A 23971-nucleotide genomic window follows, 5' to 3' on the forward strand; every position below is an offset into this window, starting at 1 on the left:
TCCACCATTACAGTGTAGGTTTCTTTCTGTCACTATGAGTTTAAGTAAATACAGGTCACGTATCTTATTTGGATAGAGGATCATCATCACAATAGTGCTGCAGACACCCACAACAACATGAGAACTGCATTGCTATTCCAAAGAAATGCAAATAACCTTCTCCCCACAGGACAAGGGGTACTGGGTGTCTCAGGGGGGACTAGTAATGGGATACTGAGCCCTTCATAGGTTAATGGTTCAAACACAGATCATGATCCTGCCACCGAGTTTTACTCAGACCATGAGGATTTCTTTGCAAGCCTGATGGTGGAATATGTCCTTCAAGCCAGTAGTGACCAAGAACAATTACCATAAGTGACCCGTGTAAACTGAGTTCAGTTCCTACTGGACAGCTGTCCACATCTCAGAAACGAACAAATCTCCATCATAACTGGCACCAGCTCACATTTTTCAGCTACTGCATGGACACAGAATCCTTTCACTTCTCCAAGAAGGATCTCCAGAGTAGGGTTGATACAGTTGACAAGGTAGTGGTTCAGGGAAGCTTGCAATGCCACTATCAGTCTTATTTCTGTACTGTAGATAAAAAGATAAGTTCAGCCTCCTGAGGTCCATTAACTCTCATCAGTGATAGCCCTACTACAGTCACAACCCCTCCAAGATGAGAGATATCCAAGCAAAGTACTAGTACACCAGGATGTGGTTTTGACCATTCAGTACATGGTGCGCTTTCCCCTGAGTTCATACTGAACCAAATCCCCATCATAGTGCTAGGGTGTGCTGTGTTGCTAGAGCTGCCATCTTTTGGATAAGATGTGCAGTATGCAAAACCAAGGCTGTGACAAGTTGTCATAATAAAAATATTCCACAGTACATTTTCAAGAATAGGGGCATTGACCCCAATAGGAAAGACAATTCAAATGTAATGGTAATTCCATTCTGCCTGCCTAAAAATCCCTTTGTTATGTAGAGTTGATACATTAATTTTTAACCCCCTTCCTAATATTTCTTTAAAACATGAAAGATTTTATTCAAGTATAGCAATTTTCATTATAATTAAATTAACTTTTTAAAAACCACTGCATACAATGAACTCATGCATTTTTTATGAGCGAGTCATTCAGCTTCATAGATTTAGGGGAAACCTTGGCCCCATTCAACTCAGTGGCAAAGCTCCCATCAGGATGAAAGCTGTCTAATGGTTAGGGTGCTAGCCTAGGATTCTGGAAGCCTGGGTTCAATTCGTTGCTCTACCAAAGGCTTTCTATGTGACCATGGACAAGTCATTGAAAATCTCTGTGCCTCAGTCCCCCATTTCCACCTTACAGGGGTGTTGTGAAGCTAAATACATTAGAGACAGGGAGGTGTTCAGATACTACAGTGATGGGGGCCGCATAAGTACCACAGACAGAATGGAGTCAGGATTTGACCTTCTGTCCTGTCGCTGTGTTATCAGGTAACAAAAATGCAAAACACCTTATAACAGCAGGTCGTTATACCCTAGTATTAGTAAATGCACAGGACTTCCAACGCCAACATTGGTTCCAGTCCATCATCTGTAGCACCTCTTATGAGAGAAACTCCTCATCCATTCTTGTGACCTTGGCACTGATGTATTGTTGGACTTCATGGTTTTACTCTTCACACCCTAAGAACAGAACCTTTCCAAGACATTTTGGCACAAGGTGTAGCTTTCCCCCCCAACACAATTCAAAAGACAAACCCTAATTACATCTGCTTGTTAAACAATGCACTGCTTATTTAAGAAAAATAGGTAAAATAAAGTAAAGCATTTACTCTTCATCACACATAGATTCCTATAGGGGCATGCATTTCCACCAATATGTCAAGTCACTACTATTTTCAGAAAATTCTCTTATTCCGTGATACTCACAATAAGTGAGTAAAATCTGTTGAGTGGACCAGATCCTCAGCTGTGGCTGAGCGGTACTTGAAGGAGTGGGACGGGTGGAAGTGCAAGTGCAAAGTGCCTTTTATGACTAACTATTCCTGAATTGTCCATCCACCAGGCTGCAGCCTGGTAAACAGTGGCTGTGGCCTTCTGCAGATGGGGGTCTGTGATGGGTTGGACCCCCCCATCCAGGGTGCCACCTGATGTGCTGGGGTCTCACTGAGCCTGCCCTTTCCACCGATCTGGGTTTCCTCACAAAACAAAACACACAAACTAAGCTTAATACACTCAAGAAACAGGTTACAAAGTGTAATTTCTCACCCTAAATGTTGTTTTAGGCAGGTTGCAGAGCTTCTGTAGCTTAGAGTTCCAGCCCTTGCCTTTCCCCTTCCCTTCAGTTGTTTTTAGCAATCTTCCTTCTTGGACTGGGAGGCAATGGAGAAGAGTCCTGATTGCCTTACTTCCCAGCCTTAATTAGAATTTACATAAGGCAGGAATCTTTTGTTTCCCAATGTGACCCCTCACCTCCTCTTAATGGAAAAACACTGAAAGCCTCAGATGAACGTCTAATACCAGGTGACCCGATCACCTGACCCTGTAGTGTCAAAGCAGAAATCCAGTGAGCTTCTCAGGAAGGTGGGAGATTAGTATCTTCCAAGTCTTATTGTTCTTCATAATGGCCCACTGAGGATGATTGCCTACCGTCTGGTGGGCATTCCCCCAAATACACACACAGTTGTAATTGTTACATAGTCAATATTCCTAACCTCAGATACAGAAATGATACATGCATACAAATTGGATAATCACATTCAGTAGATCATATCCTTTCCAATGATACCTCACATGACCCATCTTGCATGAAACATGTTTTAGTTATGCCATATTCACATCATAACAATATTTCTATGAATAATATGGGGTGCAGTGCCACAGCGTCACTGGGGCATAAGGAACTTCCAGCCACATCCCTTCCTCAAGCCCCCATCGTTCATGCCATGCCAGACAGTAGTACTCACTACAACAACTCTATGCCACGCCACCTGAGGATTGTAATAGGCAGGGAGGATTCTCCAATGGCCAGCTAGGTAATCTTAATGTTGGACAGGATCTGGCCTGTTATATAAAAATTAAAAAAATAAATAAGATACTAAAAAAATGCTTAACAGAGCCACCAATAAGGACAAATGCCTAAAATGAGTAGCTGTACTACTGTATTGCTGCAACTCTCATCTTACTTCCCATCCCCTACCCTACTGTGTGTCACCTTTATTCTCCTTCACCTCTCATGTCATGTTTAAAGATCGTAAGGTCTTCCAAGTAGGGATCATGTCCTTTCATATTATCTGGGAAGCACCTGTGTTTGCTATAGAATAATAATAATATTTTTGGACATATCTGGACTTGTCCTTTCTAGCACCCTCTACTAGAGGAGTTTTGCTGTTTAGTGAGAGACACTACAGCAAACTTCATGATGATGAGAATATTACAAAAATAATTGACCACCACATTCCCTCTCTCTATCTAGGTACTTATATAGCCCTTATCACCATAGCTCCTAATGGATTTTTGTCCTCACTACTCCTGTGAAGTAGAGAAACCTTATCCCCATTTCACTAAAGGGGAACTGAGGTGTAGAGTAGGTTAAGCAAGGTCACACAGAAAGTATGTGGCTGAGTCCAGAATTGAACCCTGCTCTCGACTCCAGTGCCCTATCCACTACGTCACCCTTCCACGATGCTGCATGTGGTAGGACTACATGAATTATTAACTGCACCCAGAGCTTAATTTGTGCCAGAGCTTTCCAGGGCTGAGCCCTGTCACCACAAGGTTTGGCAGTTCATAGCCCCAGCACCTCTGCATTGTTGCATCACTGATGAATGTAAAAAAATTGCTTGAGCCCTAGCATTTAATTGCTTGAGCTCCAGCACCTCTATCATTACAAATTAAGCACTGATGGCACCTACAAATCAGTGTCTGTGAAATCATGGTGTTTTCAAAGCTTCCTAGGGGTTTCAATGGCTGGTGGAAGGGGCAGGGTCTGCTTTGTTGGTGGTCAGGGCCGGCTACAGGCACCAGCCCAGCAAGCAGGTGCTTGGGGCGGCCAACGGAGAGGGGCGGCACGTCCGGCTCTTCAGCAGCAAGTCCCTCACTCCCTCTTGGAGTGAAGGACCAGCCGCCGAATTGCCGCCGAAGACTGAAGTGGCGGTGGTAGAGCTGCCGCCGAAATGCCGCAGATCATGATCGCAGCTTTTTTTTTTCTTTCTTCTTTTTGCTGCTTGGGGCAGCAAAAACCCTGGAACCGGCCCTGGTGGTGGTGGTAGCAAGAGCAACCAGGGCATCCTCCACCACTGCCTGGATATAAACCCTGCCAGGGAGAGGGGCTTGCGAGTGCTTAATTTGTAATGAAAGGGGTGTTGGAGCTCAATCAATTAAATGCTAGGGCTGAAGCCATTTTTTTTACATTTTTAACTGATGCAGCAAGCCCAGAGGTGCTGGGGCTATGAACTGCCAAGCCTAGCGGTGCCAGCCCTGGCAAGACCTGGCAAGAATTAAGCACTGGGTGGGCCTGCCACAGTGATGATGACGGTGGTGGTGGGTGGGGAGAAAAAGACAAGCAAAGGATTTGCCTTCTTCATGTCTGCTCCCCAAACAGAAACAATACGGGAAGAACCCCTAACCCAGTCACTGGGCAGCATAAGGGAAGAGATGGGAGGAATATGGGCTGCTTAGAGAGTCACAGACTTAACCAAGAGAGCGGAACAAGGGAGCCCAAAATTAACAAGGGGTCGGGGGTGTCCATGAGGGCTCTTATCCTCCAAGCTGGAGAAAAGAAACTGGAGCTGGGTGAAAACGTTGTTGGTTTTATTTTGTCCACATCAACAGAGCTGAGTTTTCCTGAAAATGTTTCATTAGATTGTGGGAGAGACAAGGTGCTGGAGGTCATAGCTTTGATTGGCCCAAGTTGGGGGCGAGAGACAGACTGTGCAGCTCAGCTCTGTACAGGCTCCAAAGCTTGGCTCTCTCCAGGGGTGAAAAGTAGCTTAAAGGACTTATCGGTATGCAGGGCAGCTGGGGTCCTGGGCAAGGTAGGGGAGGGGCCGCTCTGGACCCCCTGAAGGGGGCAGGCTCTTGGGTGGAAGGGGCGGGGCTGGGGCTAGACTTCTCCAGCCAGCCCTACAGCGCTGCCTGGCCTGTGCTGCCCAGGGCTCCGGCAGGGATTTAAAGGGCCCAGGGACCTGGGCCAGCTGCCCCTTTTGCCTGCCTCCCCTCCCCCCATCAGCCGCCCTGCCGGTATGGTGCTTAAAGTGCTGTCACTGCAGCACTTTAACGTGGGCTGTGTACCGGCCTGTACTGATGGCCACTTTCTTACCGGTATGCTGTACCGGCCCGTACCGGGCCACTTTCACCTCCAGCTCTCTCCCCACACAGAAGTTGGTCCAATTCCAAAGCTATGCCCCACTGTCCCCCACCTGCCCTTCCCTGATCCTGGCACCCACCGGGCTACAACTGCACCGCCAACAACCACGAGGGGCTTGACAATACAAATCATTGGTTTTCAAGCAGCTCAAGGCGGACGAAGTGGGTGGGGGAGAAGGGACATGCCGGGAGAGGGGGTGGGACCCAGGGGAAAGGCTGGACGGGGAGGAAGGGGCGCCCCCAGGGAGAGAGGGTGGAAAGCGGCGGCACTGACGGGCGGGCTCAACAAGCCGTGAGGGCAAGGACCAGCAAGCCGGGCTCCGCGCGGCGCGGGCTGCAGGGCTGAGCCCGGCTCCGGGGAGAGGCGCAGCTCAGAGCTCCGCCCCGCCAGCAAGCGAGGAGGGACAGGCCCGGCCGGGCTGTGGCGCTCAGGGCGCTGCTATAAGAGGCGCCGCCGGGGGGCAGGTGCGGCCCGCCGAGAGCTCGGAGCTGCGCGGGCGCGTAGCGGCTGGGCCAGGTGCCTGGGCGCTGCAGGGCTTTGCTATGGCAGAGGCTGCGAGCGTGGTGCCGAGGGTCTTGTATCTGAAAGAGCGGCTCGGCCAGACTCAGGATCCCCAAAAGGTACCGCCTCGCTCCTACGCCACCCCGCACCTGCCTAGGAGAGGAGGCTGGAGTCAGCGCCCTGCGGGGGCTGCTGGCCTGGGGCCTGTTTCTGGCTGACTGCCCCCGCACACAAGCTGCGGGATCCCTCTGGCAGGTCCCCCTGCAAGGCGAGTTTGTGGTTCCACTGACTTTATTGCCTTCAGCTGATGACCCCTGAAGCTTCTGCTTCATTCCGAGAGCACCTCGATCAGTGGTTCTCAAACTTTTGTACTGGTGACCCCTTTCACATAGCAAGCCTCTGAGGGCGACCCCCCCCCTTTATAAATTAAAAACACTTTTAAATATAATTAACACCATTATAAATGCAGGAGGCAAAGCAGGGTTTGGGGTGAAGGCTGACAGCTTGTGACCCCCCCATGTAATCTCATGACCACGTGAGGGGTCCTAACCCCCAGTTTGAGAAACCCTGACCTAGATCCATTTATCCCCCTTGGCACTTGTTGGGCCTGAAACTTCCCCTGCTTTAGCTTTGCACAGCCTAGTACTGAATGGCCTGCGTGGTCCAAGCAGAGTTATTTTTCAAAGCTTCTGAACCAGAAATTAAAAAGCCATTTTGACAGAAAAGCAGAGCTGTCCTGCTGCAGTCCTGTGGCAATGAGTGGATCCCTACTGGAGAGACTCCAATGTCTGTTTGATATGCACAGCAAATTTAAGAGAAAGAAGCCTATAAGGAGGTGTTACAAACAAGCTTAAAAAGCAATAGGAATAAAATCTTAAGCATTTAGTGTTTTATAATGTACTTTTGAAAGCAAAATATAAAGTCACTTATTTATATATAGTGAAATTTACTTTTAACTGATTTAATTTAACGTATCTAACTTTTACCTTTTAAATTATGTATTAAAGCTCATGTTGATGCAAAAATCAGTGTTTATTCCCATGCATCTTGTATTTGCTTTATGTGTTTAATATCTCTAAGGGAAGCCATGATGATGGTATAACAATTATATTGAAATGACAGTTCCATCATTGCTGCCTTGATGAGTAGCCCCGTTGAATTTAATGGGAGTATTCACATGTAAGTAGACCCTCAGTTACAAACACTTCTGGAACAGAGGTTGTTCATAACTCTGAAACGGTTGTAAAACGTTATGCTTCTTTCATAAGCTTACAACTGAACATTGACTTCATACAACTTTGAAACTTTACTATGCAGAAGAAAAATGCTGCTTTTAACTATCTTAATTTAAATGAAACAAGCACAGAAACAGTTTCCTTACCTTGTCAAATACTTTTTTAAACTTTCCCTTTATTTTTTTTAGTGGCTTACATTTAACACGGTATTATTTGTCACCCCACCTCACCCCTGCTGCTGCCTGATTGCATAGTTCTGGTTTCAAATGAGGTGTGTAGTTGACCGGTCAGTTTATAACTCTGAAGTTCTATTATATAATATTACTCCTGGTTAGAAGTATTTGAAGAATGATTGCTTAAGCTAAATCCTGTCTCTCTCATTTGTTTTGATATTCCAGTGGTGCTGAGATTGAGTGTTTTTAAGTTAATTTGTAGGAGCACATTCTCTAAATTTGGAAATAAAAGGATTGATATGTCAGTACAAGATACTTGCTGAAATTTGAGTGCCTTCTGATAACTGAGGCAGGGAGGTCTTCTATGAGAACATGTCTATAATGAGTTACTTCATAAACTAATCTTGAAAAGCTACCTAAAGTCAGTTGGCCTTTGTTGTCATTTTTCCTTGGTTATTTTGACCTGGAGTGGGGCAAGTCATGGTAATTTTATCCAGTTTATAGGAACATGCTTTGCTTTTTTTTTTTTTTTTTAAATATCCGGAGACTCTCTAAAATAGCAGTGGTGGTGGTTTATGATGAGAATAAGGAATAGACAGGTGAGGAGATCATTAGAACTTGTGACCTCGATATAACAGAGCAGCTAAAGCAAACTCATCTAAGTAACAGACAGTGTTGGTTATGTCTGAAGGCTTCTTGGCACTCAGACTAGAAAGCTAAAACACATTGAGCTTCTGGGGTGCTCTTTGTATTTGATAGTGGTTCTAAGTGTGACAGATGAGCCTTTATGACTTTACTAATGCTATACAACAAAGAGGCTGGAACTCTCAGTTCAAGAAAGTTATCGCATATTCCAGTCATGCAGGAAGGACAAAGCTGCTCCCAAGCTTAAAAAGGAATCCAGTAACCAGTAGGATAGCAGGATTGCCCAGGAGCCATAAGAAGTACCCAGAACCAAACCTCAAACACAGATCAGTTTGATCGGAAGGATCAGCATTTGACCACTAAAGCAAACTAAGATGAAACCAGACCTGAGCAGGAAGATTAGCAGGATTCCACTAGCTGCTGTTTATCCCTTTACCAGCCACAATATCTTGACAACTGATGGGCATCCAACTTCATGTTTAAAGGAAACTGAGGGTATGTCTATGCTTAAAACACTACAGCAGCAGAGCTGAAGCTGTGCTGCTGTATAGCTTCAGTGTAGACATTACTTACGCCAACAGGAGAGGTTCTCCCATTGCAATTGGTAATTCACCTCCCCGAGAAGCAGTAGATAGGTCAAGAATCAATGGAAGAATTCTCCTGTTCATCTAGCTCTGTCTACACCAAGGGTTAGGTCAGCCTAGTTACCTGTCTCAGGGGTGTGGATTTTGGATGCAAGTTCCCAGTGTAGACCAGCCCCAAGTATAACATTTCATCAGGCACCATTGTTGAAAGTTACAAGCCTGGGCTGAAAGTAGTAAGGTGTTTTGTCAAAGCTATTGTATGCAGAGAACAGAAATAATTTTTAAATAATAATTGGTGGAACTCATTTATGGTTATATTTTTCTGGTGTGTGTGTGTGTGTATTTGTGTGTGTGTGTGTGTGTGTGTGTATTTGTGTGTGTGTGTGTGTGTGTGTATTTGTGTGTGTGTGTGTGTGTGTGTGTGTGTGTGTATTTGTGTGTGTGTGTGTAATGTTATAATCTTTATTTAGACACTTATGTCTTATCTTCACTTATATTTCAAGGGTATTTGCTATTTGTGCTGGCTATGAGAGTCAAAGTAGCAGGTTGTTTTCTTGTGCTGAATGGTTTTTGTTGTTTCTGCAGGCCATATCCTCAATGAGACCTGTGCAACTGTTGCTTGCAAATTATGCTCCCACTTTCAGCTCTTCAAACCCACTAACCATCACTGGCATTACACAGGTGTGATTTCAAGCCTTAGTTGCCCTGTGGAATGTTTATTATTGGTGATGGAAGATCAGAAGGGGGTAATCATGTTTTGACTTTCAGAGCCCTGGCTGAGTTTGCATGGCTAGCAATTTTAAAACTTGTGTCTATGTAACTGGGGGTGAAGAGGGGAACGTCACAGCTTTGGCCAGGATCTACAAAGGGACTTAGGCATTGCATCACCTAGGGTATATCTACACTACCCGCCCAATCGGTGGGCAGTGATCGATCCAGCGGAGATCGATTATCGCGTCTAGTCTAGACATGATAAATCGACCCCCGAGCCCTTTCCTGTCGACTCCTGTACTCCAGCGCCGCAAGAGGCACAGGCAGAGTTGACGGGGGAGCAACAGCAGTAAACTCACTGTGGTGAAGACACCACAGTAAGTCGATCTAAGTATGTAGACTTCAGCTATGTTATTCATGTAGCTAAAGTTGCGTAACTTAGATCAATTTCCCCTCCCCACCCAGTGTAGACCAGGGCTTAGTGTCACAAGGTCTAACTCTTGGGCATCTAGAAAATCACTGGCACAACAATGTGATCCATAAAGCCCTGTTAAGTACCTGGGCTCCCTATACAATACATGGGGAGAGACAGGTCCCTTAGAATGTGACCCACAAAAGCTATCCTGCTAGGCAGAGAGCTGCCTAAGCTAGCTCATGGTGGGAGATGCTGACAAGAGGTGTGTTTCCTAAGCCCTGCCCCTCTCGTGGAGTTAGACATCGAAATCCAGGCTGCCAGGAGGTGCCTGTCTGCTTGTAACCCACAACTGGGAAACCCCTCTCCTGGGGTCAGGCAACTTCGGTGCCTAAATAATTTCTTGTGAAAATGAGTAAGGTACCTGCCTCAAGCCACGCAAAATGGGGGTGGGGAGAGGACGAAGTGCTGTCCACATTACAACTTTTAGCCCAGTGGTTAGAGCATTGCCCCTGGGATATAGGAGACCACAGGTTCAATTCCCCCCTCAACTTGAGCTAGAGGAAGAAGGTTTGAATGGCAGTCTCCCTCACCTCTCAGGAGAGTGCTCTAACCCAGTGGTTTTCAAACTGTTTTTTTTCTGGCGACCCAGTTGAAGAAAATGTTTGATGCCCATGACCCAACAGAGCTGCGGATGAGGGGTTTGGGTTGTTGGAGGGGGTCAGGGCTCTGGGTTGGGGGTGCAGGCTCTGAGCTGGATGCAGGAGGAGGCTCCGGGTTTGGGGCGGGGGGTTGGGGGATGGGCTTACTTTGGGCAGTTCCTGGTCAGCGGCGCAGTGGGGTGCTAAGGTCGGCTTCCTGCCTGTTCTGGCACAGCGGATGGCGCTGCATCCCGGAAGTGGCCAGCAGCAGGTCTGGCTCCTAGGCAGAGGCACACAAGTGGCTCTGTGCGGCTCTTGCCAGCAGGCACCACCCCGGGAGTGCGGAGCTGGTGCTCAGGGCAAGGGCAGTGCACAGAGCCCTGTGGCCCCCCCGCCTAGGAGCTGGACCTGCTGCTGGCCACTCCTGGGGTGCAGCGTGATGTCAGCAGGTAGGGACTAGCCTGCCTTAGCTGGGCAGCACCGCTGACGGGACTTTTAATGGCCCAGTCGGCAGCGCTGGCCAGAGCTGCCACGATCCAGTGCCTTAAATTCCGTGACCCAGTGCTAGGTCGTGACCCGCAGTTTGAAAACCACTGCTCTAACCACCTGGCTAAAATTTATAAGGTGATTGTCTCCACCCTCCCACCTCATCTTCCTGTTCTCAGGGCTGTCCTTGCCCATACGCAAAAGTATGCAGCTGTGTAGGGCCCCAGGAAATTTGTGGCCCCAAATTTCCTGGGGCCCTGCACAGCTGCATGCTGCTCCAGCCCCTGTGCCGGCTCTTTCCCAGGGTCCCCACCCCTGCTCCACCCCAGCTCCGCCCCCACTCCCCTGAGTTCTGCAGCATGGCCGGGGCCACACTCACTGGCGGCGGGAAGTACAGACCCAGCCGTGCCACAGGTGAGTGCTGGGGGGTGGTTCTCCTCTGTCCCCCAAGCCTCCACCCCTCCCGAGGCCTGCCCACTCCCCGCAGGGGGTCTGCGTAGGGCCCCAGAATAGCTAGGGACGGCGGTTTTGAATGGGACCCTATCTGATAGGGAGCTTCTAAGCACACCTATGGGATTGGGCCCCATGGGTGAGCTAGGAAGGCGGAGGCCCATCTTCTCCTAGTTTGTAGATTGTGCTGGGGGTTAGAAAGGAGATGTACACTGATGCTTCACTCTAAGCGTCCAGATGCCTATGTCCAGAGACAGAAACTTAGGCACCTAGAAAACTTCTACTGGAAAAACTTAAGCAGGGAGTGAGTTTAGGCACCTACAGAGTTAGGTGGTGGCTGAACAAGGGTTTTGTGGATTACAGTGGTGACTGAAAACCAGATTTAGCTGTCTAATCCTAGGGGTTTAGTTGTCTAAGTACCTTTGTGGATCTGGGCCTTACTGTTTAAAGGATTTGCTGTCAAATTTAAAATTATTTTAAATTAGTAAATGTACAGTGTTCTGAGAGGTGTGTGCGCACGCATGCGTGCATGTGAGAGAGATGTAGTCCTGACCAGTAATATATACTTTGTGCTTTAAAAGAGCTAATTTCCTGATATTGAAGTTGTTTTGTGTACCTCTTTCCTCCCAGTCAATGTGAACGATGTTTGGGAGTTTAGTAATTGCGCCCAGAACAACAGTGCAGCAATCACACAAAAGACTTTGTTGGTTTTAAAAACAAACTTCCTGGTTAGGAAAGGAAAACAGCAATGTAAAAAGGGGAAGCTGATCACAATGGCTATAAACTAGCAGTCATTAAATGCAGTCAGTTGCTGAGGGAAGCTAAAGATATCAATAAAAATATGGCCAGTAGGATTAAAGACAATAAGAAGGAATTTTTAAAATATGAGGCACAAAAGAAACTCTTGCAATGTTTTAGATCTGTTATTAGATAGGGATGGTAAAATTATTAATAATGATGCAGAAGGAAAGCAGATGAGTTCAACATACATTTCTGTTCTGTGTTTGGGAAGAAGCTGGAAGACTATCACAGCTCACAGTGATAATTAAATGTTTTCTATTCTGGCAGAAGTTGCTAAAAGTAAACACTTTCATATCTGCAGGATTGAATAACTGCATCCAGGAGTAATAAAAGAATTGGCCGTGGAGCTTTGTGAGCTATTGATTTAGCTGTTTAACCAAGCTAATGTTGTTGTGGCAGTTTTTAAAAGGGGTAAAATGATGATGATCCAAGCAAATATAGGCCAATCAGCTGGACATTTTTCGTCAGCAAAATAGTGGAATGGCTTGTGTGGGATGTAATCGGTAAAGAATTAAAGGATGGAAGCATAATTCTGGCAATCAAAACGTTTTTATGGAAAATGGATCTTGTCAAACTCAATTTTTTTCATGAGATTATAAACTTGGTGGCAAAGGCAACAGTGACATAGTATAATTAGACTTCTTTAAGGCATTTGATTTATTACTACATAACACTCCGATAATTAAATTAGCACTGTACAAAATCAATGCAGCACATATTCAATGGCTTAAAAACTGCCTGTTAAATCTTAAGAAGTAATTAAAAATAGGGAATCCTCATTCAATGGGAGTGTTCTTAGTGGGGGTGCCAAGGATGTGTTCTTGGCCTGATGCTATTCAGAATTTGTTGATCTGGAAGATAACATAAAAACATTGCTGGTAAAAATTGCAGATAATCCAAAAATTGGAAGGGGTAAATGATGACAGTACCGTTCTAGAGAGCGATCCGTAACCCATGGTAAGCTGGGCTCACTTGAACAACACATGTGTTAATTCAGCTAAATGCAGGGTTACATCTAGGAACCATGAGTGTAGGCCACACTTAAAGAATGGGGCAAAGGGACTGTATTTTGGAAAGCAATTACTCAGAAAAAGATGTAGGGTTTATGGTGAATAGCCAGTTGATCGTGAGATGAAAATACAATGTGGTGGTTTACAGAGCAAATGCTGTCCTTGGCTGTGTAAGCAGTAGATATAGAGCTATGTTGGCACCACCGTGTATGGCATTGGTGAGATAATTACTATAATAGTGTCTAGTTCTGGGGAGCTACAGTTACAAAATGATGCTGACAGACTGGAAAGGATTCAGAAAAGAGCTGCAAGAATGATTTGATGTCTGGAAACCTATTTTAATATGAAACTAAAGAAGCTCAAAGAAGATTGAGAGGTGACTTGATCAGTCTGGAGATACCTGCGAAAAGATTTGATAGTAGCGGGTTACTTGATCTCTTAAGGAAAAGGCACCATGAAATCCAGTGGTTGAAAGCTGAAGCTAGACAAGTTCAGGCAAAAAGTAAGGCACAATTATTTTTAGTAAAGGGCACTAAGCAGTTGGAACAATTTACCTAGGAATGTGGTGGCTTGTCCATCACTTGAAGTCTTTAAATCAATGTCTTTCTAAAAGCGATGCTCTAGTTTAGCCAGAAGTTATGGGCTTGATATAGGAATTCTAGGGCCTGTGTTATGCAGGAGATGAGATTAAATTATTATAATGGTCCCTTCTGTCTTTGAACTCTCCAGTAAGAGATGCCCACCTCATTCCTGGACCATTACTGCACTTTGGATGCTGCTGTTGTCATCACTGTGCCTTCAGTTTAGACTCAGAACATTATTTTCTATTTGGTGGCTGGCTGTTTGCTCCCATGTCTTCTTCCCAACTGCCTCTTTTCTCTACACATCCAATGCCCTTTTTCCCTTCCTTTCTCACTGTTGCTCTCGCTAACACCTCCTCCTCCTGCTTTCCCCAGTTCTATCTCCGATTCTATAAGTCATTTAAAAAACATGCCACAAAACCAGAAAGCAAATCATGGCACTAGCATGGCTTTTGCCAACCGTCATTCTGTCCATATATCTCAACCCTTTGTCCTTCCCTTTGTCTTCACTAGTTAAATTGTAAGATCTTAGTCCCTTCCCCTATCCCTTACTGGGTGATTGCTCTAGGCACTGTACAGTGAGACAACCATCTTGGTTTGGTGCTTCTGGTGCTGTCATAATACAGATAATTACGGAAAAGCCCATCTTCTATACGTCAATAAAAAATTGAAGTTTTCTTTACCGTCTATAGGGTGGGGTTTTTTTTAAGAATTTCTGTAGATCCCTATTAATTTGTATGGGACTTTCCATAAGAATGTAGCTAATGCCACTTTGTAAAGATAAAACCTTTAAGCTATTTTATAACAAAACAGTGACTAACAGGGACTAACATTGTTCTATAAAATAAAATATTTATGGGAAAAACTACATCAATTTTTGAGTACAGTCCAATGAGCGAAGTATAGTTAGAAGGGCCATAATTGCATTCTCATAGCTGTTAAAGCAAAGCAGAGAAACTAGGACCTTCAGATTTTATTTGAAGAGCTGCTAATAACTCTGAGATATTGGGCAAGTCTCTTAATTTCTCTGCCTTAGTTTGCTTGACGTAAAGAAATACCAAAGGAGTATTCTGGAACTAAATTCATGTTTGTGAAGAGCTCTGAGGCTGTCAGATGAAAAGTTTAAATGTATTTTTATTATGCCTTGTTGTATGCTCTAATTTTGACTAAGGCCATATGTTGACAGACCTCGGATTATGGTTACTTAAGTAAAAATCAGATTTTAAGAAAAAGCTGAAATAAAAGCTGTCTGGCAAACTAGATAGTTTCTGAGCTGTCATCTGAAGAAATTTGCTACAGTTTTGTTCAATAAGCTACATTTTTTTTTCTTTTTTGATCATACCTGTATGAAAGTTTGATGGCTCCTAAATGAGACGGGAACGGTTGCATCCGTGTGTTTTGCTGTCACTGTTCAGGCTTTGCACTCTCTTGTATTGAATTGTGAGGTCAGCCATTTTTTTTTATTGCTAGACTAGCTGCTGGCATTTACATTGCCCATTTATAGTACAAAGTAAATGGAGCTGTCTGTCCTCTGGTATTCCCATACATAGTGACTGATCTCACTGCAGACTCAGCCGTCCCAGGCTTTCTAGCGAACAGGAGGTGCTTTCCATAAAAAGGATTGTCAGGGAATCTGATTTATTCTTTTATTTTATATTTTTCTAATGCAATTGATTGGTTCTTGTGTTGACTTCCTAAATGTATCATATATTTCAAGAAAGGAAAATTGATATTGCAGTCCTGGTATAGTAACTCTTTGGGATGAGAACTTTTAAATCTCCTATTGAAATATGAGAATTGCTTGCCATCTACATGCACTTGTGGTACACTGGTCTGCTGGTTTTGAAGTGGTGTCCAATAGATTTGATGTTGACATTGCCTATAATACAAGTAGTACTCCCTGAAATCTTACTGTAGATCCTTCGTGATAAGTTAATTCACAAAACTGAATTACCTTTCAGAAGTCTATAAAAAGTTCAACTGTCTTTAAATTCTCTTCCTGTTCTGTTCTTAGTGATCAAAACATTTAATTAACTAATTTTACTATGACTCTAGGTTTGACTCTGAAGACCTTTCCTTTGCAAAGTCTGAGGAATAAATTCTAGTTTGTTTGGGTATCCAGTCATCCTATATGGCTAAATGTCTGAGCCTTCTTTTGACTTTTAACGTAAATTAAAAAGAAATAGTGGTGCTATGCAATTTATTTTTATATGCTGATTATAGAAACAATTTAAAAATATATAGTTAACTTTTGGTTTCTAATAATTTTGACTGAAGACCTATGAACAAACACCTTACTTTGTACCCATTTGTGCATCAGATTTTTCTGATGGGTTACTTAGGAAAGAGAGAACTAATCTAAGTTCAACTCTGTAACTGTGTGTGATCTGTTTCTAAGAAGTGACTGGTAATCAGGCCAAGCACTGGGGACATGGTGTTGTCAGGAAAAATATCACTGTTACCTTTTGGGATGCAAACTACATACACACTTACACAAATTACAGTCCTTTATATATGACGCTGCTTCTGTTGGCTCCTGGAAACCTTATTTTTAATTATTTAATTTAATTAAAACTTCAGATTAATTCTACAATTGCTGCAAAAGCACATACAGGAAATTTATAATCCTTTAAAGGGACACTAATCTTGAAATCAAGTTACTTTTCTTTTTTTAAATGTAAAGTAACTTCAGCTACTGTGCCAGTCTGAGTCCCCCTACCAACTCATGTGATTTTTGCAAGCGTACTTATTTGCTTTTTAAATGTTTTGCCCCTTTTTACTGTATAAAAGATCCATGCAATCAGGGAGACTGACAGTATACAGGAGACACGGTGAAACTGACTATGCACAAAGTAAAATCAAAAGGGAAAAAAACCAGAGAATATTTTTTGCTAGTCTTTTGTGTATACTAATTTTGCTGGTACTTGTAACAAGAGTAGCTAAAAAGCCCATAAAATGTGATTTTTTTTTTTTTTTCAAGTTATCTGTGTCCCTTTTAAATCTATTAGTCAAACAATTCCTGTACTTCTTCCACCTGGTACAACAGGGTTTGAGTAGCCACACTTCATTTAAAATTATAAATGTAAACTAATCTATAGTTCACGTAGAACTGTCTGCTGCTGCCAACGGGTTCTGAACCTTACCTCATGATCTGTGCACATTTCTGGCAAAATCCTCTTGTATTCTGTTGCCTGTAGAGATGGGCATGACTAAAAGGATAGTTCAAATACTCCCAAATTTTGGATGAGTTAAAAGCATAGATCTGAAGCTTCTGCTTAGAGTCCATCATTAATTCTTTCCTCCATAGGTATAATATAGTACAAGGAAAAAGGCCTTTTGGAAAGGGAAGGGCAGGGAGGTTGTTTTTTAAATTATGGTTATGGCAAAGTGACACTGAGAATGATACTTTCGTGTGTTGTATTGTCTAATTGCTTAAAATAAGTTTTGTTCTTTTTGGAAGTCTAAACAAAGCGCATTTTTTTGCCAGGAAGAGAAACTCAGTTTGTCTGAAAATCAAGCTGCTTGTTTTGTTTGGTTTGTTTGTTTGTTTTCTGCTTTGCTTGCCAAAGATGAAACATTTTTGGATTCAGAACATGGCTGATGTCTTAAGTGCACGTGAAACAGAATAACAGTGGCTCTCCCTCTTCCTAAAAAGAAACAGTACTGGCGAATAAAAACTTGGAGCCTTCTCCTACTCAGGCTGCATTCCCTTTGAATTAAATGGGAGTTTGGTGATTTTGTGCCCCCTGTCTAATTGAGGAAGGGTCAGTAATTTGTGTATGGGGAGATCTAGTGGGAAACTTACTACTCTGGCATATGACACTCTGTATCAATGACTGAAGATCTCCAAGCCAGGTGTGGTGATGGAATATGCAAATAGTCTCTATTGTAGGATCTATTTTGGCCTCATTTCTACATGATGCCACTGATATTTACTGGACTTCTGTGTACACGTTCTAAATTGGAGGGCGCAGCTGAAATACCTCTATGGAGCTGTACAGCTAAACTTGTCAAACTTGTCCTTGGCTGGAAAGATTATTCAAGGGGCAACATTTGTAATCAATAGGCCAGAACTACTAACTCTCAGTCCAACAGAAGTTACTCAACCAAGATCAAATACACCACTTGAAGAAGATTGGAATGTCAGAAACACAAAACTAAGGAAGTAAGTGGAAGAGATATTTAATCTGACATTCTCTTCCACATTCTCATATACGTGGGAGCATAGGGTTGCTTTTATTTTTCCTGAGTTAGTATGTGCACTTCCAATGTAATAAATGCATTGAGATTGCCAAGTGTCAATTGAGAGATTAGGATAGGAATTCTTCATCTTCAAGTGGCATCTGTTACAAGGAGAGGGTAAGAATAGTAGGATAAAATTCAATTAAATGATACTTGTATACTGACCTAATGTCTTCTTCCAGATTATAAAAGCACTTAAGGGACTTCAGGATTTGGATATTTCACTGGACATTCTAGTGGTAAGTGACAAATTGTGTGCTGAAAACCTTCATCTATGAAGTTATCTGTGGCATCTTCAGTGTTTTGCAATCATAGAAGCCAGGAAAGTTGCTGCCCCTTGCAATCCTGAATCCCAATCCCAATTCACTTTTAATATAAAAAGTTATATGGGACCATGGAGTCTTTTCCCAAAAACCACCCAGAGGCACTTCGCCTCACCCAGTAAATATGGTAGCATGGCTGATAGTGACAATATTGGCCTCTTCTACTGAGCATCCAGAGAACAGAATCCCGTGCTGGTTAGGTTTTCCTTCAAGTGCAATGACCTTTGTGTAAATATGATGGAGTAGGTTTGTGTGCTCACACAATTATATTTTATATTTACATGTGCTGGTGCTTTGATTCTGTACCTAAGATGAAACAAACATGACTAATTCATATTTTACATCAGTGATTACTCTTCCCTTCCTCCAAGGAACACAAAATCCCGTTTTTAATTGTGATTGTGCAGTTAGAACAAGCATCCTAGTAGTCATAGGTTAATGATGCTCTTGGTTCTGCTAGTATTTTATTTTTCACACCAGGCCACATCCTATAAGATTTTCTGCGATAAGCAGTGTCAGTATGTATATGGGAGACTTCCAAGGTATGCCTTTGCATTATAGGGCATAGTTTTGGTATTTAGGAGGTGGCATTTTTCTTTGCAGTCAGTAGTGAACCAGTTCTCCCATCTTGGTGTTAAGGAGTGCTGCATAGCAAGGCCCTAACCTCTTGTGGACTATGAAGATGCCCAGATATTTTTCACAAGAGGAAATGTATTCTCTTGGGTATCCTGGCCAATTTCCAAATCTCATAATGGCATCTTACATGCCTAAATTCAGCTTTAGTTCTGTGTGGATATGGTATTCTTCACTCTGTCATACTTGAGTGTGCAGTGTTGCTGCACTTCAGTGCTGGATAAAGTAATCCCCTTCACATAGTGATTAGATATTTTAAAATCAGAAAGCACTGTGGGATACTTATTTAACTGAAGTTCTCTGTCATTGTTCATAATAATGTGACAGGCCATTTGGGATTCTTTAAGTGAAGTGGAGAAAGAGGGTGATAGTTATAATTAAGGATTCTATATAATTTTATTGTACTGTTATCATTCTATCATGAGATGTTTCAAACATTAATCCTAGGAAAAGCTAGAGCTTCTCTTGTATGAATTTCAAGCAAACTGGGAACCATCAGACATGTAGGAAGCATTGCAGAAAAGCATTGGGTGATGTCACTGAAGCCCCTTCTGCATTAAGTGCATTTTTTTTTCAACAGCCACATGGACAGCTGGTTGTGCAGGAAAAGCACATGTATAACTCTTATTTGCAGATGTCACAGGAATATCTTATCACTTAGCTGGAGAGAACTTTAAGAGGTAACTGTCAACTTAGTGTAGGACTGACCATGGTTGCTGGAGGGGCCTCATTGAGATTGATCAATCAGGGCAAACTCCAAAGAATGGGGCAGCCAATCCCGCAAATTGGTGGTTTATTCTAATAACCCTGCTCTACAGCCAAAATGCTTCTGAAATAAATGTAGTCAAACTTTACTAATTCTGGGTCACTGAGAACAAAAATGATGCTTAAAATTGTTGATTGGCTCTAGTTTTCAAGATATGCTATTGGGTCAGTATATACGACCCTTGACTTGGGAATGGTGGAGGATAAGTGAGTTATAAAGGGAAGGGAATCTCAATTTAAACCAGAAATGACTAAAATACATCTTTGACTGGATCTATGAATAAATCTGACTGGGTTTGGACAGTACTTGCTTTTTATTCAAAACAATGAATGATGCAATCTGAAGCTGGTATTGCGTCATACATGATATGAATTGCATCATGTTATTCCTAGAAGACCTGGATGATGCAATCATAATGAAGCTTACATCACTCTGCTGAACAAATTGCCCTATATCAGCTCTAGAAATCATAGTGTCGTGCTCTTATTTGTCAGTGTTTGATTTTTGCAAAGGGACATATTTCTGTTTAGCCAAAGTGAGCAGAGATGCCTCGTACTTGTGTGAACAGTGCTATGTTTGTGGTGAAGTGACTTTTGCATCACAAAAGCGCAGTATAACCACTATGGTTAAGAGAGCCTATCACCTTTATTTTGGCTGCAAAACTGGAGATCAGGACAAGAGGTGGGCCCCACACGTATGCTGCAACACTTGTGCAACAAATCTTCGCCAGTGGTTGAACAGGAAAAGGAAATCTATGCCTTTTGCAGTGCCAATGATTTGGAGAGAGCCAACAGATCATATCAGCAATTGTTACTTCTGCATGGTGCCTCCAGTTGGGAAAGGTGTGTCAAAGAAGAAAAAGTGGACTGTGCATTATCCAAACATTCCATCAGCTATATGCCCAGTACCCCACGGAGAAGGACTGCCAGTTCCTGATGCACCAGAATCATTCTCACTTGAGTCAGATGAGGAAGAGGATGAAACTTCTGGTCCTGAACCATCAATGTCACAGGACCCACATTTTCTCCCATCCTCCTCCTCTGAATCACACCTCATAATACAAGGTGAACTGAATGACCTTGTCAGGGATTTGGAACTACCCAAGAGTAAGGCAGAGCTGTTGGGCTCCAGACTACAGCAGTGGAATCTCCTGGCAGGTGATGTTAGGGTTTCCATGTTCCGTGACCGTCAAAAGGATCTTGTCCCATTCTTCTTCATGGAAGGTGATCTTGTAGCCTGTAACAACATCGATGGTGTGATGGCAGCCCTCAACATCATTCATGATCCAGATGAGTGGAGACTGTTCATTGATTCATTGAAGATGAGTCTTAAAGCTGTTTTACTGCATAATGGCAATGTTTTGCCACCAATTCCAGTTGGTCATGCAGTCCATATGAAGGAAACCTATGACAACATGAAACAACTTTTGAGGTGCATAAACTATGACCAACATCAGTGGCAGCTTTGTGGCAATTTGAAGGTTGTTGCTTTCTTGCTTGGTCTGCAGACTGGATACACAAAGTACTGCTGTTTTCTCTGTGAATGGGATAGTTGTGCAAGAGATTCCCACTACATCAAGAAAGACTGTCCACTCTGACAGTCATTGGAGCCTGGGAGGAAAAGTGTTCAGCATCCACCACTTGTTGAATCAAGGAAGATTTTGTTACCACCCTTACACATCAAGCTGGGTCTGATGAAGAACTTTGTCAAGGCCATTGACAAAACACAAGCAGCTTTCAAGTACCTCCGTAGAAAATTTCCAAGATTAAGTGAAGCTAAGATAAAGGAAGGTGTCTTTGTTGGTCCTCAGATTCGTGAACTTCTTCGAGATGATGCATTTGACCATGCACTGCATGGCAAGGAAAAGACGGCATGGAAAGCCTTCCAGTTAGTGGCAATCAATTTTCTCGGAACCAACAAGGCAGACAACTACAGGTTGTTGGTGGAAAACCTCCTCAAGGCATACAAAAGCCTTGGTTGCAACATGTCACTAAAGATACATTTTTTGCACTCTCATCTAGATTTTTTTCCACCAAACTGCGGAGCAGTGAGCGATGAGCACAGCGAGCAATTTCATCAGGACATTGCAACAATAGAGAAACGCTATCAGGGCAAGTGGAGCCCGTCAATGCTTGCAGACTATTGCTGGACGGTGACAAGAAATGCTCCATTTAATGAATACCAGAGACAAGCCAAGAAGCGCCGAGTAGACACTGAATAGGACTAAACTATGTACATAATAGTTTTTTGCCTTTTGTTTCATAATACATTTTATTTATATAACCCTTTTGCTGATTTTTAAAGTGTTACATAAACAGGGCAGGTGAAATATTATCATGTAAATCAACCATAAACACGTGAAAAGACCTAGGTTTACAATTTGATTAAAACTCTATGTATATTGTGTAGATAGTAGACAAAATGTAAAAACTTAAATATCTTAGAAACAGTAGCCAATCAGTTGTTTCAATAGTCGTATTTGAATTCAGCACATCAAAATGCATAATAAATAGCACATTTTATCTCTGAAGCAGACGACTTCTCAAAAATTGTAGACCAGTGTAATTAGATTCACCAAGCCAGCAACAAAACAGCTTCTACAACACCTTACTGGTTACCCAGAAGCCAAAATACAGCTCCTTTAAAGCAATCCAGCCAAGGGCTCCCACCCAGACAGCGAAGTTGAATATGGTGAGGATTACTGAAAATCTTATTCACCATATATAAGGTTCTACCAATCCAAAGAGATTGGACACCATTACCCACCAGGTCAATGAATATTTTGGATTTTACCTAAATATATGCGTGCAGTCAATTCCTATTAACTAATCTAAGATTTTATTTAAAAAGAAAACAATATGAATGAAGTTCTCAGGTCAGTTTCATAGCGGAGATGGTGAGCTGCTGAGTTGTAAAAAGTTCTTCCAGAATCAATTCCATAGATTATAGTCTGATAGACAGTCCATGTGCAGAGTTTGTTTAAATTATTCTGTGAGAAATAACAGGGTAAACGTGAATGGAGCTGGAGACCTCAATCTTGTGACTTAAACTTCCCCTGATAAAGTACAAGCAGATCTGAGATGAACAGGATCAGGTACCCAAAGTTCTTTTATAGCTGAAGCTCAGCTGATAAACCTCTTGTCACAGCAGGCATTCCTTGGATGAAGGATAGGTAATGTACATTGTTGCTTTAAAGTCAATTCATATTTTCTTTGTATACACAGGTAATTAGTTGTATTGATGAGCATAAGGCAATTAACCATTCAGAGATTCACAGGTAGTTTACTACAAATGTCAAAGAGAAATAAAGACAATATTACACCACACGTCATCTAATTGCTAATATTTCCTTTTGGTCTCTGAATCAATAAAATATAGTAACAGACAGGAAGAGAAGTGTATCATCTACCAGCTAATGAAATCACATTGTGAAGCTTCTAACAGATATAGGTAAACAGACAACTACATTTAGTATTTACTTCTAATTCTCTGACAATACAGACTTGCATTTCAAAGGATTTAGTCTACTTACATGGCTTTGTAACGATCTACAAGAAATGGCCCTGCTTGCCATGTCAATATTTCCCTAATATGTTCTTAAAGGTTGATCTTTAGGTTACTCTAGCCTGCTGGCTGTTTAACCCTTTCCAGCTCAGTGTCACAAGGACCATTTTAGTGTTTGTGTACATCTTAGAGGGAGATATGCAACCAAATATAGATATGCTCTCATGACGCAAATTCACCTGCAATGTTGTGTGGCCACAACCACAGGCTCTTCAGGACAAGGACAGTTTGGTGCCTAACACAGTGGTGTCCTGATCTATGGCTGGGGCCCCAAAGCACTACTGCAATATGAATAATCATTGTACTGAGTCCCAGAAAATGAACTTCAACAGTCTAATTTTCAAGGGTCTGTCTACCTAGGCAAAAAGGTGTATGTTTTTTTTTTCAATTGAAATAGCTCAGTCAAATTAGTTTAGTTCTAGTAAAACTTCACACATACCTTAATGCAGGTGTGTATATAGTTTGACTACAACACAGCCAGTTCAAATGAACTTAAAGGTGTTAAATTTTGTCTACATCAGCATTAATAAGAGGGTTTCAATCAAGCTAACCCAACCCAATTGAGAGAGATGCCTTTTGTGCTTATGTAGACAGGGCTGACAAAAATGTTCAAGCTGAGTGAACTGCCAGAAGTAGACAGCTAAATGATAAGAAGTAACTTAATTTCTCTGCTGAAGTTTTATGAAACTTCAATATAGAAAGATATTCACATTACACATAACCAGTATTTTGGGTTATAAATGTGTGGTTTTGCTTTGGCTCCCTTGGAAAATTTGTTTCTGGTACAAAAATTATCTTTATGATCTGAGTGATCTGTTAAAGGATTTTTCCATCTACCATCTTATTATTGGGTGAATTTAATTACTGTAGTTAGTAGAAA

The 23971-nt window shown here is 42.6% G+C and overlaps 1 protein-coding gene across 4 annotated transcripts in view; it reads left to right on the forward strand.

Annotated features, from left to right (window-relative positions):
* The first annotated feature begins 5709 nt into the window (after positions 1–5709).
* Positions 5710–23971, forward strand: part of LOC101934531 (elongin-A-like) — a 54251-nt gene continuing 35989 nt past the window's right edge. For 2 of the 4 annotated variants that reach the window (XM_065587794.1, XM_005300211.5), the window contains exons 1-2: positions 5789–5953; positions 17988–18044. In XM_065587794.1, coding sequence (XP_065443866.1) covers positions 5876–5953; positions 17988–18044 — 135 coding nt within the window. In that variant the 5' untranslated portion in view covers positions 5789–5875. Of the gene's footprint in view, positions 5954–17987; positions 18045–23971 lie in introns of all 4 variants that reach the window. The other 2 variants (XM_042848808.2, XR_006174120.2) reach the window with 2 other exon arrangements.

Source organism: Chrysemys picta, chromosome 3 (assembly GCF_011386835.1).
Source record: "Chrysemys picta bellii isolate R12L10 chromosome 3, ASM1138683v2, whole genome shotgun sequence".
In the NCBI taxonomy this organism is placed as follows: Eukaryota; Metazoa; Chordata; order Testudines; family Emydidae; genus Chrysemys; species Chrysemys picta.